Below are 19159 nucleotides of genomic sequence, written 5' to 3' on the forward strand. Positions count from 1 at the left end.
GGGAAGCCATGCTAAATTCAGCCATGTTAGAAATCCCTTGCTTAGCCTGCACGCTGTGACCTTCGAGTTGTTGACCCTTGCTGAAGGAGCTCTTGTGTTCTAGGCTAATCTTTGGATTATTTACCTTTGAAAGAAATAGGGGGCTGGAGAGATGGCTCAGTAGTTAAGAGTAGTTAAGGGTTTCTCTGGGTTATCCCTAACTGCCCTGGACTTTCTTTGTAGACCAGGCTGGCCTTAAATTCACAGCGATAAGCCTGCCTCTGCCTCCCAAGTGCTGGAATTGAAGGCGTGTGCCACCACAACCAGCTAAAATATATATATATATTTTAATATTACAACATTTTGGTGGTTGCTTTCTGCTTTGAGACACTAGAATAATAGTCACCTTTGAAAAAAATTTTTTTCTTATGTCCACTGGAGTTGTGTGATACTATGGAAGTGACTATGTACACCAGCATTACCTCGATTTCATGAATATGAATTTGCGTCCAAAGTTCTGGGATTAATGACATGTGCAATTATGTTTGGCAATATTCATTTTTGAAAAATGATTGTGGAAAACATCTGAAATGACATTAAGAGGTATTATATTGCCCTATTCACCAATGCTCCTTTTTATCTGTTATTTAAGTTTTTTCTTCTTTCTCAAAGTGTATGTGTTTGTGTGTGTGTGTGTGTGTACATGTAGCACGGTATTTCCTCAAATTGACAGTGATCACCACGGCCCTGTGCTCTAAGTGCTGGGATTAAAGGAATGCACTACTACGCCCAGCTTCAACAATACCTTTTATTGCAAGTTTCCCTATCTATAAAAAAAAAAAGTCATTATATTCCAAGTATGAGTCTTTTGCCTGTGTCTATGTCTTTGTGCTCCTTTCATATCTCTCAGTCACAGAGACCGGACATGGGGTCAGAACCCCTGAACCTTGAGTACCAGAATGTCCTGAGCTGTCTTGTGTTGAAGAAAAGCATTGTCCTGGAAACAACTCTCCTTGCCTGTCACAGGAAAAACTCTCTCTCAGTTCTTCTATCTCGGCTGTAGTGATGGCTTGTCTGGGTTTCACTCCATCTGGAAGTAACTAAACCCAAAGAGTTGGAGATTGTGGGGAATTTTCCTTAATCACAGCATTTGGAGTAGGAAAACTCTTGTTTAATCTGGATCTCTGAGGTGGTGAGATTCACCTTTAATCTAGGCCATAGCTTCTGGTGGCATCCTACATACATGAAGGACATTGCAAACGACAGTTCTTTCACTTTGTCTGCTTGCCCTAGCTCTGGCTAGTAAGTTCATCTCTTACTGACATTAGCGGCTTCTTCTTTGGGATTCTGCTATCTACTGAAGACCAACGGACACATCCAGACACACGGACTGAACGTCTACTGGATTCCTCAACTTTCCATTGTTAGTCAGCCACTGTTGGACTAGTGGACCACAGCCAGTGAGACAGAAACCCCCTTTCCACACACAGAGCGGCTCATTCTATCAGCTGTATTCACCTGGGGAACCTTGACTAACACAGCCCTATATTTGTTTTTCACTTTCCCACTGAGGAAGAGCTGCAGCTAACAGTGCTCTACAGAGGATGCTAGGTTTCCCTCTTCTCTCAGGGTTGCCTGATTCCTACCAGGTAACACGTTGCAGGAGTTTACCTGAACCCAGCGTGAAGAAACAAAACAGAAGTCGTGTCTCCTAAAATCTCTCTTTAATTGTGAGACCGATTGATAATTTCACTGCCAATTGAGTAATGGGCTCTGCAAGTTACCCACCTAGGTACAGGAGGAAGAAAGGGAGGTGCCTTCTGGGTGCTTTGACACAGTGAAGTCAGGGTCTCTGTGCCCAAACAGGAGGGAGGAGCCTGTGGCTGAGCGGAAGAAGCTCAAGTGGTGGGTCCTCCCTAGGCTAGTCCGAAAGACGACGTTAAGGCTATTGGAGGGCAGTGCTACTGAAACGCAAACCTCTGCACTTCTGGAAAAGGGTTGTCCCTGGATAGGAAGCCTGGGGCCAGGAACCGCGATTCTGCGTCCCTGCTGCGCACTCTAACCCGAAGGGAAGCATTTATGTCACTTAAGATGAACTGGCCAATCAGGGCCTCCAGTTAGAGCTGCCAGTCAAACGCGGAAGCGGGTTCTTCTCGGAGCCCTGCTGCAGGTTCAGCTCAGAAGCTGAGCCGGCTTGAGAAGTTTGCTGTGCTGTGCTCTGAGCTCTGCTGCTGACTGTTGTGAGGGAAGCTCGAGCAAGTTCCAACGTCCCGACATGGTGAGTGGAGGGTCACCGTCCCCGGAAGGGAGCAGCAGGCTGCTGAGCAGAGCTTGCAGGAGAGGTGAGGTGAGTCTCGCGAGGAAAACAGAGAGTTTCGCTTTTGGAGGACACACACTAGCGCTGCTGAAACGCAAATCTCTTCCTATCTGGAAATGGGCTGGAAGTCTGGGCCTGTTTTTAAAAAAAAAAAAAAAAAAAAATGCGGTGTCCCTCTAGCGGCACACTCTCAGCCTAAGGGAGGTGCTCGTGTCACTCAAGACTCACCGGCCAATCCGGGCCTCCAGGTGGCCTGCCAGCACACAGAGAAGGCGGGTTCTGCCGGGTGCTAAGTTGGCTGGTTCAGCTGGAAAGCTGAGCTGTCTTGAATGGTTCGGTGTGCTGTGCTTTGAGCACTGCTGCTGGGCGCTGTGAAGTAAGCTCAGGCAAGCTCCAAAGTTGCGGCATGGCGAACTCAGGGTCGCTGCCCACCACGGGGAAGAGTAGGAAGCAGCCGCTGGTGTGGTGTGGTGCTTCCTCCCTGGGGTTGTGTGGTAAGCATAGGCCATATTGAGCCACCTGTGAGGTCCCTTGTAGTCCTAGTCACTTCCTGGACCCAGCTGTGGCCTTTGAATAACTTTACTATGGGAGCTGCATTTGGGCAAAGGTTTTGGGTCAGGACTACTTGTAGAAATATCCTAGGCAGGATGCCAAACTCGAAGATCCTTTGTTTCTCTAAGATCTTCTACAAGTTCTGCCCTAGACGTTAATATTGAGGTGTAAGTTCCATTTGAAGTTAATTTTGTGGAGGTTGTAAAAGGCATCACATGCGTTGGGGAGCACTGCAGTGTTAAGCTGTGATGGAGAAAGTAGAAGTGATGATGGAAAGCATTTGCCCATGCTTAGAAAACAGTAAGAGACACCCAGTAGGATTTAGGTGAGGGAGGACTGCCTTAAAAATACCCCACAGATAAGTAGTATGCTCACCCAGCCTGTTAGAGGTTAGGATGCTGGGATGTATATGCTTACTCACTAGGATTGTCCAGACATTTGGCTCTAAACCATGGCAAAGGAGTCACCCCTTACTATGACCAGCCACTAGGCCCATCTTCATGCAAAGAGCACGCCTCTAACTAGCTGCTCAAGTATTCAGAATAAAGTAGAACTCCTCTACAGCCAGGGCCAATGCTTGGGAGATCTGGTAAAGTTGGGGCCAGGACCTTTGAGGAGGTGTTGCTTCAGCTCCTGAGGACCCAAGTCTTGTCACTACTCTGGTTCTCAGTCCCAAGGGCCCTGTGGGCTTGACCAGTGATGCCCCTGAGGTGCCCTGTGTTCCCTTCTGCAGATTGTTTCACTGGACTCCTCTTGAGTGTAGCAGAGTTTCTCCTGATGTCATAAATGTCTCCCCTTCTTTCTAGTTACCCCCATTAAGAGGTATACAAGGTACTATTCTATTTTTTTTTTAACAAGATGCTATTCTTAAAAAGGTTATGTGGCATAACTGTAGGTCCCCCCACACACACTCCGAAACCAGGTCTCTCTGTGTATCCTTGACTGTCCTGGACTCGCTTTGTAGACCAGGGTAGCCTGCAACTCACAGTGATCTGCCTATTTCTGCCTCCCCAGTGCTGGAATGAAAGGCGTGCACCACCAGACCCGGTGTCAAGGTTGATTTTAATTGAAATTGTGTGTAAAATTTCTGGGAAGGTCTGGGAATATAGCTTGGTGGGACAACACTTACCTAATATGCAGAAAGCCTGGGTTTACTCCTAGGTATCAGTATTTGTGTAGCGGAGCTGAACGGCGAACTCAGCAGTCACGCCATATGGCAGATCCATGTAACTGGTTTAATTGGGGAAGAGCATACAGAGACTGTCTCTGGAGACACATGAGGCAGCAGATGGAAGGAATTCTCTTTATAAGATAACCCCAAAGATAGGTGAAAAAAAAGGTGGTCGTGGTGGTGCACGCCTTTAATCCCGGCACTCAGGAGGCAGAGGCAGGTGGAATCCTGTGAGTTCGAGGCCAGCCTGGTCTACAAAGTGAGTCTAGGACAGCCAAGGCTCTCCAACCACCCCCCCCCACCCCGAAAAAAAAACCAACCACCCACAGCAACAACAAAAAAATCATGATAGGCCAAAAGTACACACGTGGTTTTATGGACTTCTTCCAGGGTAGCTGTGAGGCGAAGGAGGATCCTCTGAGCTGTGTGGATCTGTCATGACCAATAGGGGCAGCCCCCAGTAGTGTCCAGTCCTTCCCTGCAAAGACTTTCTGTTTGGTAAAAGAGGAAGCTAACAAAAAATTCTATCAAATAAGAGAAGAGGGCTGGATATGGGGGTAATGGCGAATTCACTTGGCTTCTGACACCCAGCCATAGAGCAATTTCCCTACTCTACTCAGAGAGACTGTTATGAACAAATGAGGGCTTCTTGAACCTTGAGTCTTGAAATATAAGGGTTACCCTGTCCAAGAACAGACCAGAGGGGGAGGAGGGAAACTATGTATCCAATAGAGTAGAGTTGACCATGGCTGCTGGAGTGAAGCCTCACTTTTCCAGAGTAGGAGGCAAGGTGGTTGGGCTCAGCCTTCCTCTTGGAGCTTAAGGGAGCAGGGCCCTGTTGGAGTTGGTGGGTAGGAAGGGGCATTATCTTGAAGAGGTGAGTTAAAAGGCCTGAGGTTACAGAGGTGAGGGAAGCCTTCCAGGTCTGCAGCTGTGGGAGTCAGAAGACTTACTTTGAAGGGCTCTGCTATTTGATGGAAAGAGCTGAGGGACATTGGTCTGGAGGAGACAAAGGACCCGATGATCTTCAGTGTTTACAGGAGGGGGACAGGGGTGGACTAGATGGTGGTCAGTGAAGTCTCATAGTAGGGAGCAGAGATGACAGAGTAACTCGTGGGTACATGGTCAGGGAGGGGTGCTGATTTAAGTGAAAAAAAAATGGGTGTTAGGACTGGTTGTCCTGAAAGGAGCTCAAAGGGTAAAATAGAAGCAGTTTTCTTAGGCCTCAGCCTGAATAGAGCTAGTGGCAGGAATGTCACCCAGTCAAGGTGAAATTTCGGTGACAGTTTAATGAGAATATTTTTTTAAAGACCAGTTAGTTGGCTCTACCTTTCCTGAGAACTGTGGGTAGTATGGGATATGAAAATAGCAAGGAATGTTTAGGGCTTTAGGTAAAGTCTGGGAAACGCGAGATGTGAACTCGGGATCATTGTCCAGTTGGATGAAGCCAGAGACTCCAGAGTGATGGGTGTTCTCTGGAAGGAGGTGTTGGTAGTGGGAAAGGCCTCCACCCATCCTGAGAATGTGTCTACCAGGACCAGTAGATACTAGGCATGCATGACTGTGTGCATGTGGGTGAACTCATGTTGCCAGTCAGTCCCAGGGAGGGAGCCCCTAACTTGGAGACAAGGGAAAGGGGGGCTACGATACCTGCAGTTAGGATTTGACAACTGACAGGTGTAACAGGAGGTAGTAATAGTCTTTAAGATGTTTAAGTTCATGTCAGTAGGATGTAGTGGGTTTTAACAAAGTTACATCAGACTTGGATATTAGGGTGAACAGGACAGAATTTGACGAGTATCAGGAGGTGATGTGGGGTGTGAGGGTTGTAGGGTGTGGATTTCTAGTGATGGCTGAGACAAGTTTAGGCTTCCAAAGGCCACAGCCCTAGCTGCCTCATCAGTCTAGTTATTTCCTTTAGAGACTATGGAATTGTCACTCTGGTGTGACCTAGGGTGGACAATTCCAATAGATGTGGAAATGTGAGAGGCTTTTAGCATGGCCGTGACCTGGTCTCCGTTAGTTATAGGTCCTCACTCTCTTGTTAGTAACCTGCCCTCTCTCCACATGGCTGCATGGGATAGGAGGATAGGAAAGGCATATTTGTGGTCTGTATGAATATTTCAGGACTGTCTCTGTGCCAACTGGAAGGCAGGGGTAATGTCTATTAGCTTGGCCTGTTGATTAGTGGTATTTGCAGGGAGGACCTGTGCCTCAAAACCTTAGTATCCTCCATTATGGTATAGCCAGATTTTCAGGCTCCTTCATATACAAAGCAGCTACCAATTGTGTACCACGTATTGAAAGCCTGGGCAATGTGGCCTCCTGTAAATGTGAGGAGGGGCGGGGTAAAACTTTCTTCAAGGTTTCAATGAAAGAATGTGATGGGAAGTCGTTAGCATTGGGTTGAGGAAGAAGATTAGAGATGCTAAGAGGTGGGCATGGTTGGAAGGTAAGTGTTGTGGGGCCATGTGGGGGGGGGGGGACCAGTTAGATTTATGGTACTTTTTTGCCTCCTTCTCCGAGTTAGATTTCTCCTCCTAGGTTAACTTTTCCCCCCAGACATTATTATCCTCTTCTGAGCTGTCTTTCTTAGGCTTTTGTACCAGGGGAAACACTGCTTGGAGGCTGCAACAAAGGAAGGAGGGAGTGAGAACTCTGGAGCATATAGGAAGTTCTCTTGTCATTTGTCAGTGTCTGTCTAACCAGGTTGTATATAAAATATGCATCAGGAGGCACATCTTTACCTCCATTATTGGTAAACTAGCTCTTAACGTTTATTTCTATCCTCTTCATGTGTCTTTATCTAAGTTCGTCTGGTCTAGTTGTTGGTGGCAGACCGTAGGTAAAATGACGAGTGTATTTGAACTTTTTCCAGAATCATATGGGTCCATATATCTCTCTACCCTTTGTTAGAGGTTTGTGGATATTACGCTCTTACAGGGATACGATTCTCACTAGTATCTTGAATAAGGTCTCTGAACGTTAGGTGAAGTTAAACAAAAGGCAAAGTGTTGACAGTTCTTTACAATCCAAAGCAAACTATTATCTGAGGGTGCCTCAATTGAGGGCATGCCCCCATCACACTGGTTGCTTGCTATATCTGTGAAAAATTGTGTTGATGGTTGATTGACATGGGAAGACTCTTCCACTGAGCGTTGCAAAATCCCAAAACAAGTGGCTGTGGGCTGCATAAAAGGGCCAGGTGAACATGAGACGCTGACCGAGGAGAGAACAAGCTATGGAACAGTGTTTATCATGGTCTTTGCCTTCATTTTCTAGCTTGTGCCTCTGTGCTAAGCTCCCAGAGTCATGGCCTGTGATCCCACAAAAACTGTTCATTACCTGAGTAGCAAGTTATTACCAAAAGCAGTATGCAATAAGTTATTTTGATGTAGGGCAGAACCCGGAATAATATCTTTTGAACAATCGCAGAACACACAAAGACTTGATATGGCAAAAGGCCCTACAGACTACTGAGGTTTGATTGAGCCAAAATTCCTGGCTTTTTTTTGTTTTAATATTATTAAGGAGATTGGATTGGCGTGTAGGTATACGCAAGCATATGCTGTTGTATTTCTTTTCATCCTTGTCTTGAATTTTGAAATGTGTCATAGAGTATATGTTATTTCTCAGGATGGCCTGTGTTTATTACACTAATACTAAATGAGCCTTTTATGTCATTGGGTTTCAGGTGTCTGAAATTCTTTCTACCTGTTACAGTTGTTTTGAATTTTTTTGAATAAATGTGTATTTTGCCTGTATGCATGAATATGTACATGATGTGTGTCTGATACTCACCGTAGTCTGAGGATGGTCTCAGAAATCTGACCACAGTATAATGGGTAGTTGTGAGCCTCTAATCTAAATAGTGGCAATGGACTCCAATTATTTGCAGGACCCACAAGAGCTCTGTTGTAATCTCTCCTGCCCTAGGTGGTTTATTTATGATAAAAACTTATATTGCTCATACATCCATCAATTTGTAACTGTTTGAACATGCATTTTCTATTAGAGAGATGTTATTGGTGTTACATTTTAAACTGGGGCATTTGAGGTTTCCGGAAGATGAATACAGAGCTGGGGTGAATGTGTGTGACCTAGTAGGAACTTCAGTAAACACCTCTGAGTTCTTTCTGTCTTTTTTGTTTGATTACCTGTTTTTGTTTTTGTTTGTTTTTTTTTTTTTTTTGAGACATGTCAGGGTCTTCATATGAACCTCATGCTGTGCTGAAGCTGATTGCATAGTGTAGGCCAGCACACACCTCAATGAGATACACCTGCCTCTGTCTCCTGAGTGCTGGGATTACAGGCATGAAAAAATACACCCAGCCTTCCCTTCATATTTATAGTTAGCAGTTGCTCATACAGTTTCTGTGATGTGAGTTCAGTAGTGTTGGGCTGCTTGATTGTCTCTCTGTTTCTCTCTCTCTATGTCTGTTGATGGGCATTCCTCTTGCAAAGCTGTATCCTGTCCAAGGGGTGCAGGAATGATGGAAGTGAGCATCATTATTCAACTTCTATCTGAAATGCCTTGGTGATTACATTAGAACATCTGTGTCAGGAAATAAGTGGAAGAAGCATCAGAATTACATGAGTCTGTTGTCAACAGCGTATACGTTTGCAGTGTTGTCACTATGTCTTATGTCACTTTGTCTTATCACATGTCTGTGGTGTATAGGATGCAGTGACCTATGATGATGTGCATGTGAACTTCACTCTGGAACAGTGGGCTTTGCTGGATCCTTCCCAGAAGAGTCTCTACAAAGATGTGATGCTGGAGACCTACAGGAACCTCACTGATATAGGTAAGACAGTGATTTCTTCTTTCTTTTTACAATGTAAGGACAAGTGTTTCTTTGATACAGTTATTTGTTATTTCAATTAAGAATGAGGTAAATAAATTAGTGATGTTTCTAATGTTTACTGAAGGTGGTTACTTAAATTTTGCCTAATTTCCAAAAAAAAAAAATTAATCAATTTCTGCTATTATATTTTAGGCTACAATTGGGAAGACCACAATACAATTCTTGAGAACATTTTCAATGGTCTAGAAGACAAGAAAGGTAATTACATTACACAAGTTGATACAAATATGCCTCTGAAGAAATTATAATGTGTCCTGCAAGTTTTCAGGAAAATCAACAGTGTAAAAATGCACTTCCTTAAGTATATTGATGATTATTAAATTCTCACAAAACCATGTACATCAATGGCAGGTATCTGGTTTATGATTGCAAAGCATTTCTCGAAGACAGAAGACAAGAAAACCATGCATTAACAGATGTCACCATTTGAATGGCAGCCCCATGAGAGCTAGACTACACAACCCCTAATGTGTTTAGTCTCATATGACTTAGATATTATAAAAGCTATGCCCAAGGCATAGGCAATAAGTCTATGTTCAAAACATCTAATAAACAAATGCTCCATAATAAAGCTAGTTTTCCTCATATTATTTGCAGGAATGTTGTAAAGTTTAGTGAGTGGCAGTTTATGAGAGGCAAGAATGTTATTGTGGAGAAACTTTAATCCTTATGCCGTATGTCTATAAGGAAAACAAAAGTCAAACTGTGTGACTGCAGTGGGGACCCTTTCATTTGTTATTCTTTTCATAAGTCTGTCATATGTCACAATGGATGCCACCCATGTGAGCTTAGAGGTAATGAAACAAGCAATGCTCTCCTCTCTAACCTAGAAGAATTAGGAGATATGTAGTAGTCACCATTGTGCCTACACTTTCTGAATATACTACAAGTTTACAATTAATTGGTTTTCCAACATCATTGAAAATAAATCCACAAACTTATACTATAGAAAATCCTCTTTAGTAATAGGAATAAGAAATTCTTCTGTTTCTCTCAGTTCACTTTGCAAATATAATATGAGTCACACTATAGGAAAATTTATGAATGCAATCATTGTGGTAGAGCTCTGAGTTCTACCATTTTTCTTCAAATATATGAAAATCTTCTTATATTTTAAAAGGATGTTGTAAATGTAGTTCGTGTAATCAATGCTTTTACCATCACAGTTATCTTCAAAGATGGAAAACAACCCATAATGAATGGGAACACCATGAAAGTAAACAAAGTGAACATTCCATAATATCTAATTCTTCTTTACAATTGGACCAAAATGTAAAATTAAATCACACAGATAAAAATATTCATCAGTGTAATGACTGTGGTAAAGCTTTCATTTGTGCCAATTATCTTTGCAGGAATGGAAGAACTCATAGTGGAGCAAAAACCCTCTGAATTTACTCAGCATGGTAAATTGTTTGCACATCACAGTCATTCTCAGAGGCATAAAAGAACTCATACTGGAGAAAAAGCAAAGGAAGACATTCAATATGGTGAAGCCATTGCACATCAGAGTAGTCTCCAAATACATAAAAGAACACACACTGAACAAATAACCCATGAAGATAACCAGTGTTGTAGAAGTGGTGCATGTCAAGGTCATCTTCAGAGGGATGAAAGAAATCATATTGGAAAGAAACCATATGAATGTAATCAGGGTGTTAATGCCATTGCATGTCAGAGTCACCTTCAAAGACATGAAAGAAATTTTACAAGAGAGAAATCTTATGAATGTAGGCAATATGGTAAAGACTTTGAAGATCACAGTTCTCTTCAAAGGCATAAAAGAATTCATACAGGAGAGAAACCTTATGAATGTAATCAATGTGGTAAAGACTTTGCATGTCACAGGACCCTTAAAATGCATGAAAGAATTCATACTGGAGAGAAACTTTATGAATGTAATCAATGTGGTAAAGGCTTTGCACTGCACAGTAATCTTCAAAGGCATGAAAGAATTCATACTGGAGAGAAACCTTATAAATGTAATCAATGTGGTAAAGCCTTTGCACAGCACAGTAACCTTCAAAGGCATGAAAGAACTCATACAGGAAAGAAATCTTATGAATGTAACCAATGTGGTAAAGCCTTTGCATGGCACTGTTCTCTTCAAATGCATGAAAGATTTCATACTGGAGAGAAACTTTATGAATGTAATCAGTGTGGTAAAGCCTTTGCATGGCACAGTCTTCTTCAAGTGCATGAAAGAGTTCATACAAGAGAGAAACCTTATAAATGTAATCAATGTGGTAAAGCCTTTGCATGTCACAGGAACCTTAAAATGCATAAAAGAATTCATACAGGAGAGAAACCTTATGAATGTAACCAATGTGGTAAAACCTTTGCATGGTACTGTTCTCTTCAAAGGCATGAAAGATTTCATACTGGAGAGAAACTTTATGAATGTAATCAATGTGGTAAAGCCTTTGCACGGCACAGTAATCTTCAAAGGCATGAAAGAATTCACACAGGAGAGAAACCTTATGAATGTAATCAGTGTGGTAAAGCCTTTGCATGGCACAGTCTTCTTCAAGTGCATGAAAGAGTTCATACAAGAGAGAAACCTTATAAATGTAATCAATGTGGTAAAGCCTTTGCATGTCACAGGAACCTTAAAATGCATAAAAGAATTCATACAGGAGAGAAACCTTATGAATGTAACCAATGTGGTAAAACCTTTGCATGGTACTGTTCTCTTCAAAGGCATGAAAGATTTCATACTGGAGAGAAACTTTATGAATGTAATCAATGTGGTAAAGCCTTTGCACGGCACAGTAATCTTCAAAGGCATGAAAGAATTCACACAGGAGAGAAACCTTATGAATGTAATCAATGTGGTAAAGCCTTTGCACGGCACAGTAATCTTCAAAGGCATGAGAAAATTCATGCAGGAAAGAAACCTTATGAATGTAATCAATGTGGTAAAGCCTTTGCATGGCACTGTTCTCTTCAAATGCATAGAAGAATCCATACAGGAGAGAAACCTTATGAATGTAATCAGTGTGGTAAAGCCTTTGCACGGCACAGTCTTCTTCAAGTGCATGAAAGAGTTCATACAAGAGAGAAACCTTATAAATGTAATCAATGTGGTAAAGCCTTTGCATGTCACAGGAACCTTAAAATGCATAAAAGAATTCATACAGGAGAGAAACCTTATGAATGTAACCAATGTGGTAAAACCTTTGCATGGTACTGTTCTCTTCAAAGGCATGAAAGATTTCATACTGGAGAGAAACTTTATGAATGTAATCAATGTGGTAAAGCCTTTGCACGGCACAGTAATCTTCAAAGGCATGAAAGAATTCACACAGGAGAGAAACCTTATGAATGTAATCAATGTGGTAAAGCCTTTGCACGGCACAGTAATCTTCAAAGGCATGAAAGACTTCATACAGGAAAGAAACCTTATTAATGTAATCAATGTGGTAAAGCCTTTGCAGAGCACAGTTTTCTTCAAAGGCATGAAAGAATTTATACTTTCATTCATACCTTATAAATATTACTAATGTCATAATGCTTTTGCATGTAACAGTCTGTCTCCTAAGACATAAAAGCATACATGCTGGAGAGATACCCTATGAATGTAATCAATGTGGAAAGACCTTTGTACATCATGGTCCTACTGTAATTCATAAAAGAACACATACTGCAGAGAAACCCTATGAATGTAAGCACTGTGGTAAAACTTTTGAATGACAGTTATATTAAGAGATGTAAAAATATATTGGAAATAAACAATGTAAGAAGTGCACTTAATGTGTTGAATCTTCAGGCTTGGATCACTCTCTTCCCACTCCTCTCCTGCATGGTCTATCTAGAACACAGACAGTTGGCCAGCAGAGATGAGGTGGGCATGGGCTGCACCCCACCTTAACCACCACCCTGAGGAGGCCTGAGGGACACACAAGCAGCTCTAGGCTTGATCCTCTCTTCACTTACTCTTCTCTGAACTGGCCCATCCAGGACACACAGAAGAAAAGCAGACAAAGCCGGTGGAAAATCTGACAGACAGTGTCAGAACCTCTGGACCTTGAGCTGTCTTGTGTTGAAGAAAACCATTGTCATGGAAACAACTCTCATGCTCTCCTTGCCTGTCACAGGGAAAACTCTCTCTCAGTTCTTCTATCTCGGCTGTTGTGATGCCTATTCTGGGTTGGACTCTATCTGGAATTAACTAAACCCAAAGAGTTGGATATTGTGGGGAATTTTCCTTAATCTCAGCATTTGGAGTAGGAAAACTCTTGTTTAATCTGGATCTCTTGAGGTGATAAGATTCACCTTTAATCTAGGCCGTAGCTTCTGGTGGCATCCTACATACATGAAGGACATTGCAAACGACAGTTCTTTCACTTTGTCTGCTTGCCCTAGCTCTGGCTAGTAAGTTCTTCTCTGACGACATTAGCAGCTTCTTCTTTGGGATTCAGCTATATACTGAAGACCAACGGACACATCCAGACACACGGACTGAACGTCTACTGGATTCCTCAACTTTCCATTGTTAGTCAGCCACTGTTGGACTAGTGGACCACAGCCAGTGAGACAGAAACCCCCTTTCCACATACACAGAGCGGCTAATTCTATCAGCTGTATTCACCTGGGGAACCTTGACTAACACAGCCATGCATTGGTTTTTCACTTGGCACAGGAAACAACTTCCTGAACAGAACACCAATAGGCCAGGCCTTAATGTCAACAATTAATAAATGGGACCTCATGAGGCTGAGAAGCTTCTCTAAGGCAGGAGACACTGTCAAGAGAACAAAGCGACAGCCTACAGACTGAGAAAAGATCTTCACCAACCCTACATCTGACAAATGTCTAATATCCAAAACATATAAAGAGCTCAAGAAATTAAACACCACCAAACCAAATAACCCAATTAAGAAATGGGGCTCAGAACTAAACAGAGAATTCTCTACAGAGGAATATCAAGTGGCTGAGAAACACTTAAAGAAATGCTCAGCCTCCTTAGTCATCAGGGAAATGCAAATCAAAACAACTCTGAGATTCCATCTTACACCCATCAGAATGGCTAATATCAAAAATTCAAGCGACACCACATGCTGGCGAGGCTGTGGAGAGAGAGGAACACTCCTTCATTGCTGGTGGGGATGCAAACTATTACAGCCACTTTGGAAATCTATCTGGTGCTATCTCAAAAAACTGGGAATAGGGCTTCCTCAAGACCCAGCTCTTCCACTCCTTGGAATATACCCAGAAGATGCTCCAGCACACAACAAGAAAATTTGCTCAACCATATTCATAGCAGCCTTATTCATAATAGCCAGAACATGGAAACAGCCTAAGTGTACCTCAGTAGAAGAATGGATAAAGAAACTGTGGTACATATACACTATGGAATACTACTCAGCTATTAAAAACAAGGAATTCCCGAAATTTGTGGACAAATAGATTGAGCTAGAAATGATCATAATGGGTGAGTTAACCCAGAAGCAGAAAGACTCAAATGGTATATACTCACTTATATCTGCATACTAGCCCAAGGGGCATGTCCCATGAAAGCCTTCACTTACCAGGAAACTGGGACAGAGGGGAGGACATCCTATTAGGACTCTAGATGAGAGAAGCATGGGAAAATAGCAAAGTAGAAGGATCCAGAGGGTCCTAGAAACCTACAAGTAGAACATTATGATAGGCAGATTTGGGCCCAGGGGTCCTGCTCAAACTATGGCACCAGCCAAGGACAATGCAGGCGGTAAACCTTAAACCCCTACCCAGATCTAGCCAATGGACAGAACATTCTCCACAGTAGAGTGGAGAGTGGGATATGACTTTCTCACGTACTCTGGTGCCTCACATTTGACCATGTCCCCTGGAGGGGGAGACCTGGTGGCACTCAGAGGAAGGACAGCAGGTTACCAAGAAGAGACTTGATGCCCTATGAGCATATACAGGGGGAGGTAATCCCCCTCAGGAACAGTCACAGGGGAGGGGAATAAGGGGAAAATGGGAGGGAGGGAAGAATGGGAGGATACAAGGGATGGGATAACCATTGAGATGTAACAAGAATAAATAAATTAAAAAAAAAAATAATTGTCTCCACTAAAACCAGACTGAAGAGGAGGCAGAAAAAGTGAGGGATACAGATACTATTGAGGGTACCAGGAGAGCATTGGCCAATTAAACAAATGAACAATGTTCCTATGAACTCACAAAACTGAAGGAGTCATCACAGGACAACAGGAGTCTGCACCGGGTCATCTGCATAGACAGCACAGCGTTCATGTAGCACTTTGGCGGGACTCCGGAATGTGTGAACAAGTGTATCGCTAATTCTCCTGTCTTGCCTTGCCCACCCCCTTACTTTTTTGTTGTTGTTGTTGTTTGTTTGTTTGTTTGTTTGTTTTTCGAGACAGGGTTTCTCTGTGTAGCCTTGGCTGTCCTGGACTCACTTTGTAGACCAGGCTGACTTCGAACTCACAGCGATCTGCCTGCCTCTGCCTCCTGAGTGCTGAGATCAAAGGCGTGCGCTACCACGCCCGGCTAACCCCACCTCCTTACTTTTAATTGTCTTGTCCAACTCCAATATGATAGTTGATTTACCTTCTTTCATTTTTTTCATAGTTTGATATTTTCTCTCAGAAGGCTGTTTTCTTTCAATAGGAGACAGACAGACGTGGGGTGGATTTGACCGGACAGGAGGTGGGGAGAAACTGGGAGCGGTAAAGGAAGGGGAACCTGTATTCCAAGTATATGAGAGAAGAACCTATGTTTGTTTCATCTGTGCTAAGAAACATCATGGGAGAATCCTTTTAAACTGCGTAATAGGTTGAAACATCAAAGAACAAAGACACAGCGAAATTTTGTACCACGACAGACTTCTGTCCATCAGGTGTAACTTTAATGATAGTGATAAACATTTTCAGGAGTTACCAAAACAAACTTGGTGACAGTGCAGGAAGAAAAACCATGTAATCTGACTTATGTATTAAAGTCTTCAGCTTCCTTTGAGCTATAGAGGTGGAAAAGCAGGGCAGCACATCGCTACGAAACTGGGAGGGCAAAATGGACATTTTGTTAGTGACATTAAGGAAGCGCAAAGCAGCACATGCTCTTAGTGGTTATGAATATTTAACATACTTTGTAAGACAAGCAGTTCATAATCTCTGTCATGAGTGAAGTTGGCATATGTGGCATAATCCTAGATCACAGGAGATAGGGGTATCCAGACTCTAGTGTTTTCTGTGGCGCGGCAGTATACGATTCCAAATACAGAAGAATCTTTATGCATTAAAATGGTGATAAACTGTCTTTGTAGGTACTCGACATAAACCAGGCATGAAAGGTTCAAGTGCTGGATGTCCTAGTAACTGGTTTTTTTTTTTGTTTTTTTTTTAATTTAGACAGGGTCTGTGTAGCCTTGGCTGCCCTGGACTCGCTTTGTAGACCAGGCTGGCCTCGAACTCACTTCGATCCGCCTGTCTCTGCCTCCCAAGAGCTGGGATTAAAGGCATGCGCCACCATGCCCGGCCTCGTCCTAGTAACTCTTATTAGATTGTTATACGCATCACATATACAAATCTGTGAATTCACATCAAAGCCTACACAATGTATGTGCACAACTTGCACTAGTTTGAAAATGACTATTTCTGTACTGTGAATGTCTACACATGAATATACATGACACACAGCCCTTCTCCTGTAAAAGCACTACCTTGGTTTGAGAGAAAGACAAGAAAATAGAAACCATGGTTAGCTTCTGAACATCGAAGGGAAGTCTGAAGAACGAGCAATCCCTGTAGTAAATGAAGACAAATAAATGTTTGAAATTGGCAGCTGAGTGCAATATTACGTGTTGGGATTGTGAGGTGCATACTTTGAACAATTAGAGGAACAATGTGTTGTTTTGCAAAGCAGAATTAAATTTAAGGGGATTGGGCCATCTTTCATATATGTAAATTTCCAACAAGCACAAGGATGTGAGAGCATGAACTTGGGCTGTCTTCACCAACAATCAAATCTATAAGACAGGTGGTGAAATCTCTTACTCTGATATATATTGTATTAGAACCTTTGTCAGCGCACCCAGGAGAAGCAAATGTCTACGAAAAGAAAATTCGTGGGAAGAAACCTATTCATGAGTTTGACTTCAAGCCTAGAGAATGACAGTATTTTAAAATGAGCCACGAGAGCCAAAGTGAATAGCCCACCGGAGATACTCGTGACCCATGGACTTTTCTTGATGTTTCAGCCACTTTGAGACCCACTTCCATCTGACACTACCCCAAAGATACTAGTTATTACTCCAAGGAGAAGCATCGATGTTCTTTAATTAACGCTTTCAGGTTAAAGGAGAGTAACAAGAGTGTCGCTCAGAATTCTGCTTCTCAGCTCTGTTCAGACTCAATTTTAATGTCCAATGTGTTTGTGTTTGAGGAATGTAGCTGAACACTGCAGCTAGACAAGGTCATTAGGGAGGCCACCATCTTCCAGAAGGAAAGGACATGTAGATATATGGAAGGAGAAACTCATGTCTGTTCTGTGTGCTGCCCCTCTTGACATCTATGCCTCAGCACAGAGTCTGGGGTGAATCCACCCTTCATTCTTGTTTTACATTCTTTGAGGAAAAGTAGGGGAGGGTTATTTGGTAGCTTTGAAATACAGAGAGACGGGGTTGGAGAGATGGCTCAGCGGTTAAGAGCACTGTCTGCTCTTTCCAGAGGTTCTGAGTTCAAGTCCCAGCAACCACATGGTGGCTCACAACCATCTATACCCTCTGATCCCCCTCTTCTGACCTGCAGGTATACATGTAGATAGAGCACTCATATACATAAAAATAAATTTTTAAAAAAAGTTAAAAAGAAATACAGAGGGCTAGAGAGATGGCTCAGTGGGTAATAGTGCCGCCTGCTCTTCCAAAGGTCCCGAGTTCAATCCCCAGCAACCACATGGTGGCTCACAGCCATCTATAACGTACTGTGATGTGATGCCCTCTTCTGGCCTGAAGGTGTACATGCAGGCAGAACACTGTATACATAATAAATAAATAAATAAATCTTAAAAAAAAAAAAGTCAATATGTTCCAGGTCAGAGGCAGGCAAAGAGCTCCAAGCCAAAGGCTGCTTTTTAAGAACCCCCAGAGGCCCCCCTAGTTTGGCAGATGATTCTTGTTAGAGCATAAAACCAGCTTAGATACACTGGGTTCTCTGTGTCTGAGTTGGTCCTGGTAAGTGAAAAGAAATTTGAGAGATCTCCAATCTGAAAGCTTCTCAGGTGCCCAACAGGCCTCCTTGGTACAGTGGACAATGTGGCTTTTGGTCTAAGCATGACTCATTTTTACTGATTTGCTGTCTGGGTCCAAAATGGGCCAGGATGGTGAGAAGCCAGTGGAAAGAGAGCCACACTCAAAGCTACTCAGATACTCCACGGGCTTCATTTGCTTATTTTCTGTGTGTCCTGGATGGGCCAGTTCAGAGAAGAGTAAGTGAAGAGAGGTTCAAGCCTAGAGCTGCTTGCGTCTCCCTCAGGCCTCCTCAGAGTGGTGGGTAATGTGGGGTGCAGCCCATGCCCACCTCATCTCTGCTGGTTAACTATAGGAGAGGAGTGGGCAGAGAGTGATCCAAGCCTGAAGATTCAACATATTAAGTGCACTTCTTACATTGTTTATTTCCAATATATTTTCACATCTCTTAATATAACTGTCATTCAAAAGTTTTACCACATTGCTTACATTCATAGGGTTTCTCTGCAGTATGTGTTCTTTTATGAATTACAGTAGGACCATGATGGACAAAGGTCTTTCCACATTGGTTCCATTCATAGGGTATCTCTCCAGCATGTCTGCTTTTATGTTTTAGGAGACAGACTGTTACATGCAAAAGCATTATGACATTAGTAATATTTATAAGGTATGAATGAAAGTATAAATTCTTTCATACCTTTGAAGAAAACTGTGCTGTGCAAAGGCTTTACCACATTGACTACATTCATAAGGTTTCTCTCCTGTATGAATTCTTTTATGCATTTTAAGGTTCCTGTGACATGCAAACACTTTACCACATTGATTACATTAATAAGGTTTCTTTCCTGTATGAAGTCTTTCATGCCTTTGAAGATTACAGTGCCGTGAGAAGGCTTTACCACATTGATTACATTCATAAGGTTTCTCTCCTGTGTGAATTCTTTCATGCCTTTGAAGATTACTGTGCCGTGCAAAGGCTTTACCACATTGATTACATTCATAAAGTTTCTCTCCAGTATGAAATCTTTCATGCATTTGAAGAGAACAGCGCCATGCAAAGGTTTTACCACATT

At 42.6% G+C, this 19159-nt stretch overlaps 1 protein-coding gene across 2 annotated transcripts; it reads left to right on the forward strand.

The window, feature by feature from the left end:
- Positions 1–1924: 1924 nt before the first annotated feature.
- LOC311585608 (uncharacterized protein) lies at positions 1925–12635 on the forward strand. Of its 2 annotated transcripts, none has more exons than XM_084761009.1 (4): positions 1925–2326; positions 8701–8827; positions 9020–9085; positions 10243–12635. In XM_084761009.1, exons 1-4 carry the CDS (start codon positions 2255–2257, stop codon positions 12294–12296), a joined length of 2319 nt encoding a protein of 772 aa, XP_084617135.1. In that variant the 5' UTR covers positions 1925–2254; the 3' UTR covers positions 12297–12635. The 2 variants fall into 2 exon arrangements, with proteins under 2 accessions (XP_084617135.1, XP_084617136.1); XM_084761010.1 differs by having other exon boundaries at positions 1926–2257.
- The last annotated feature ends 6524 nt before the right edge of the window (positions 12636–19159 follow it).

The sequence above is a fragment of the Acomys minous genome (assembly GCF_964271855.1).
Source record: "Acomys minous genome assembly, chromosome: 16".
In the NCBI taxonomy this organism is placed as follows: Eukaryota; Metazoa; Chordata; class Mammalia; order Rodentia; family Muridae; genus Acomys; species Acomys minous.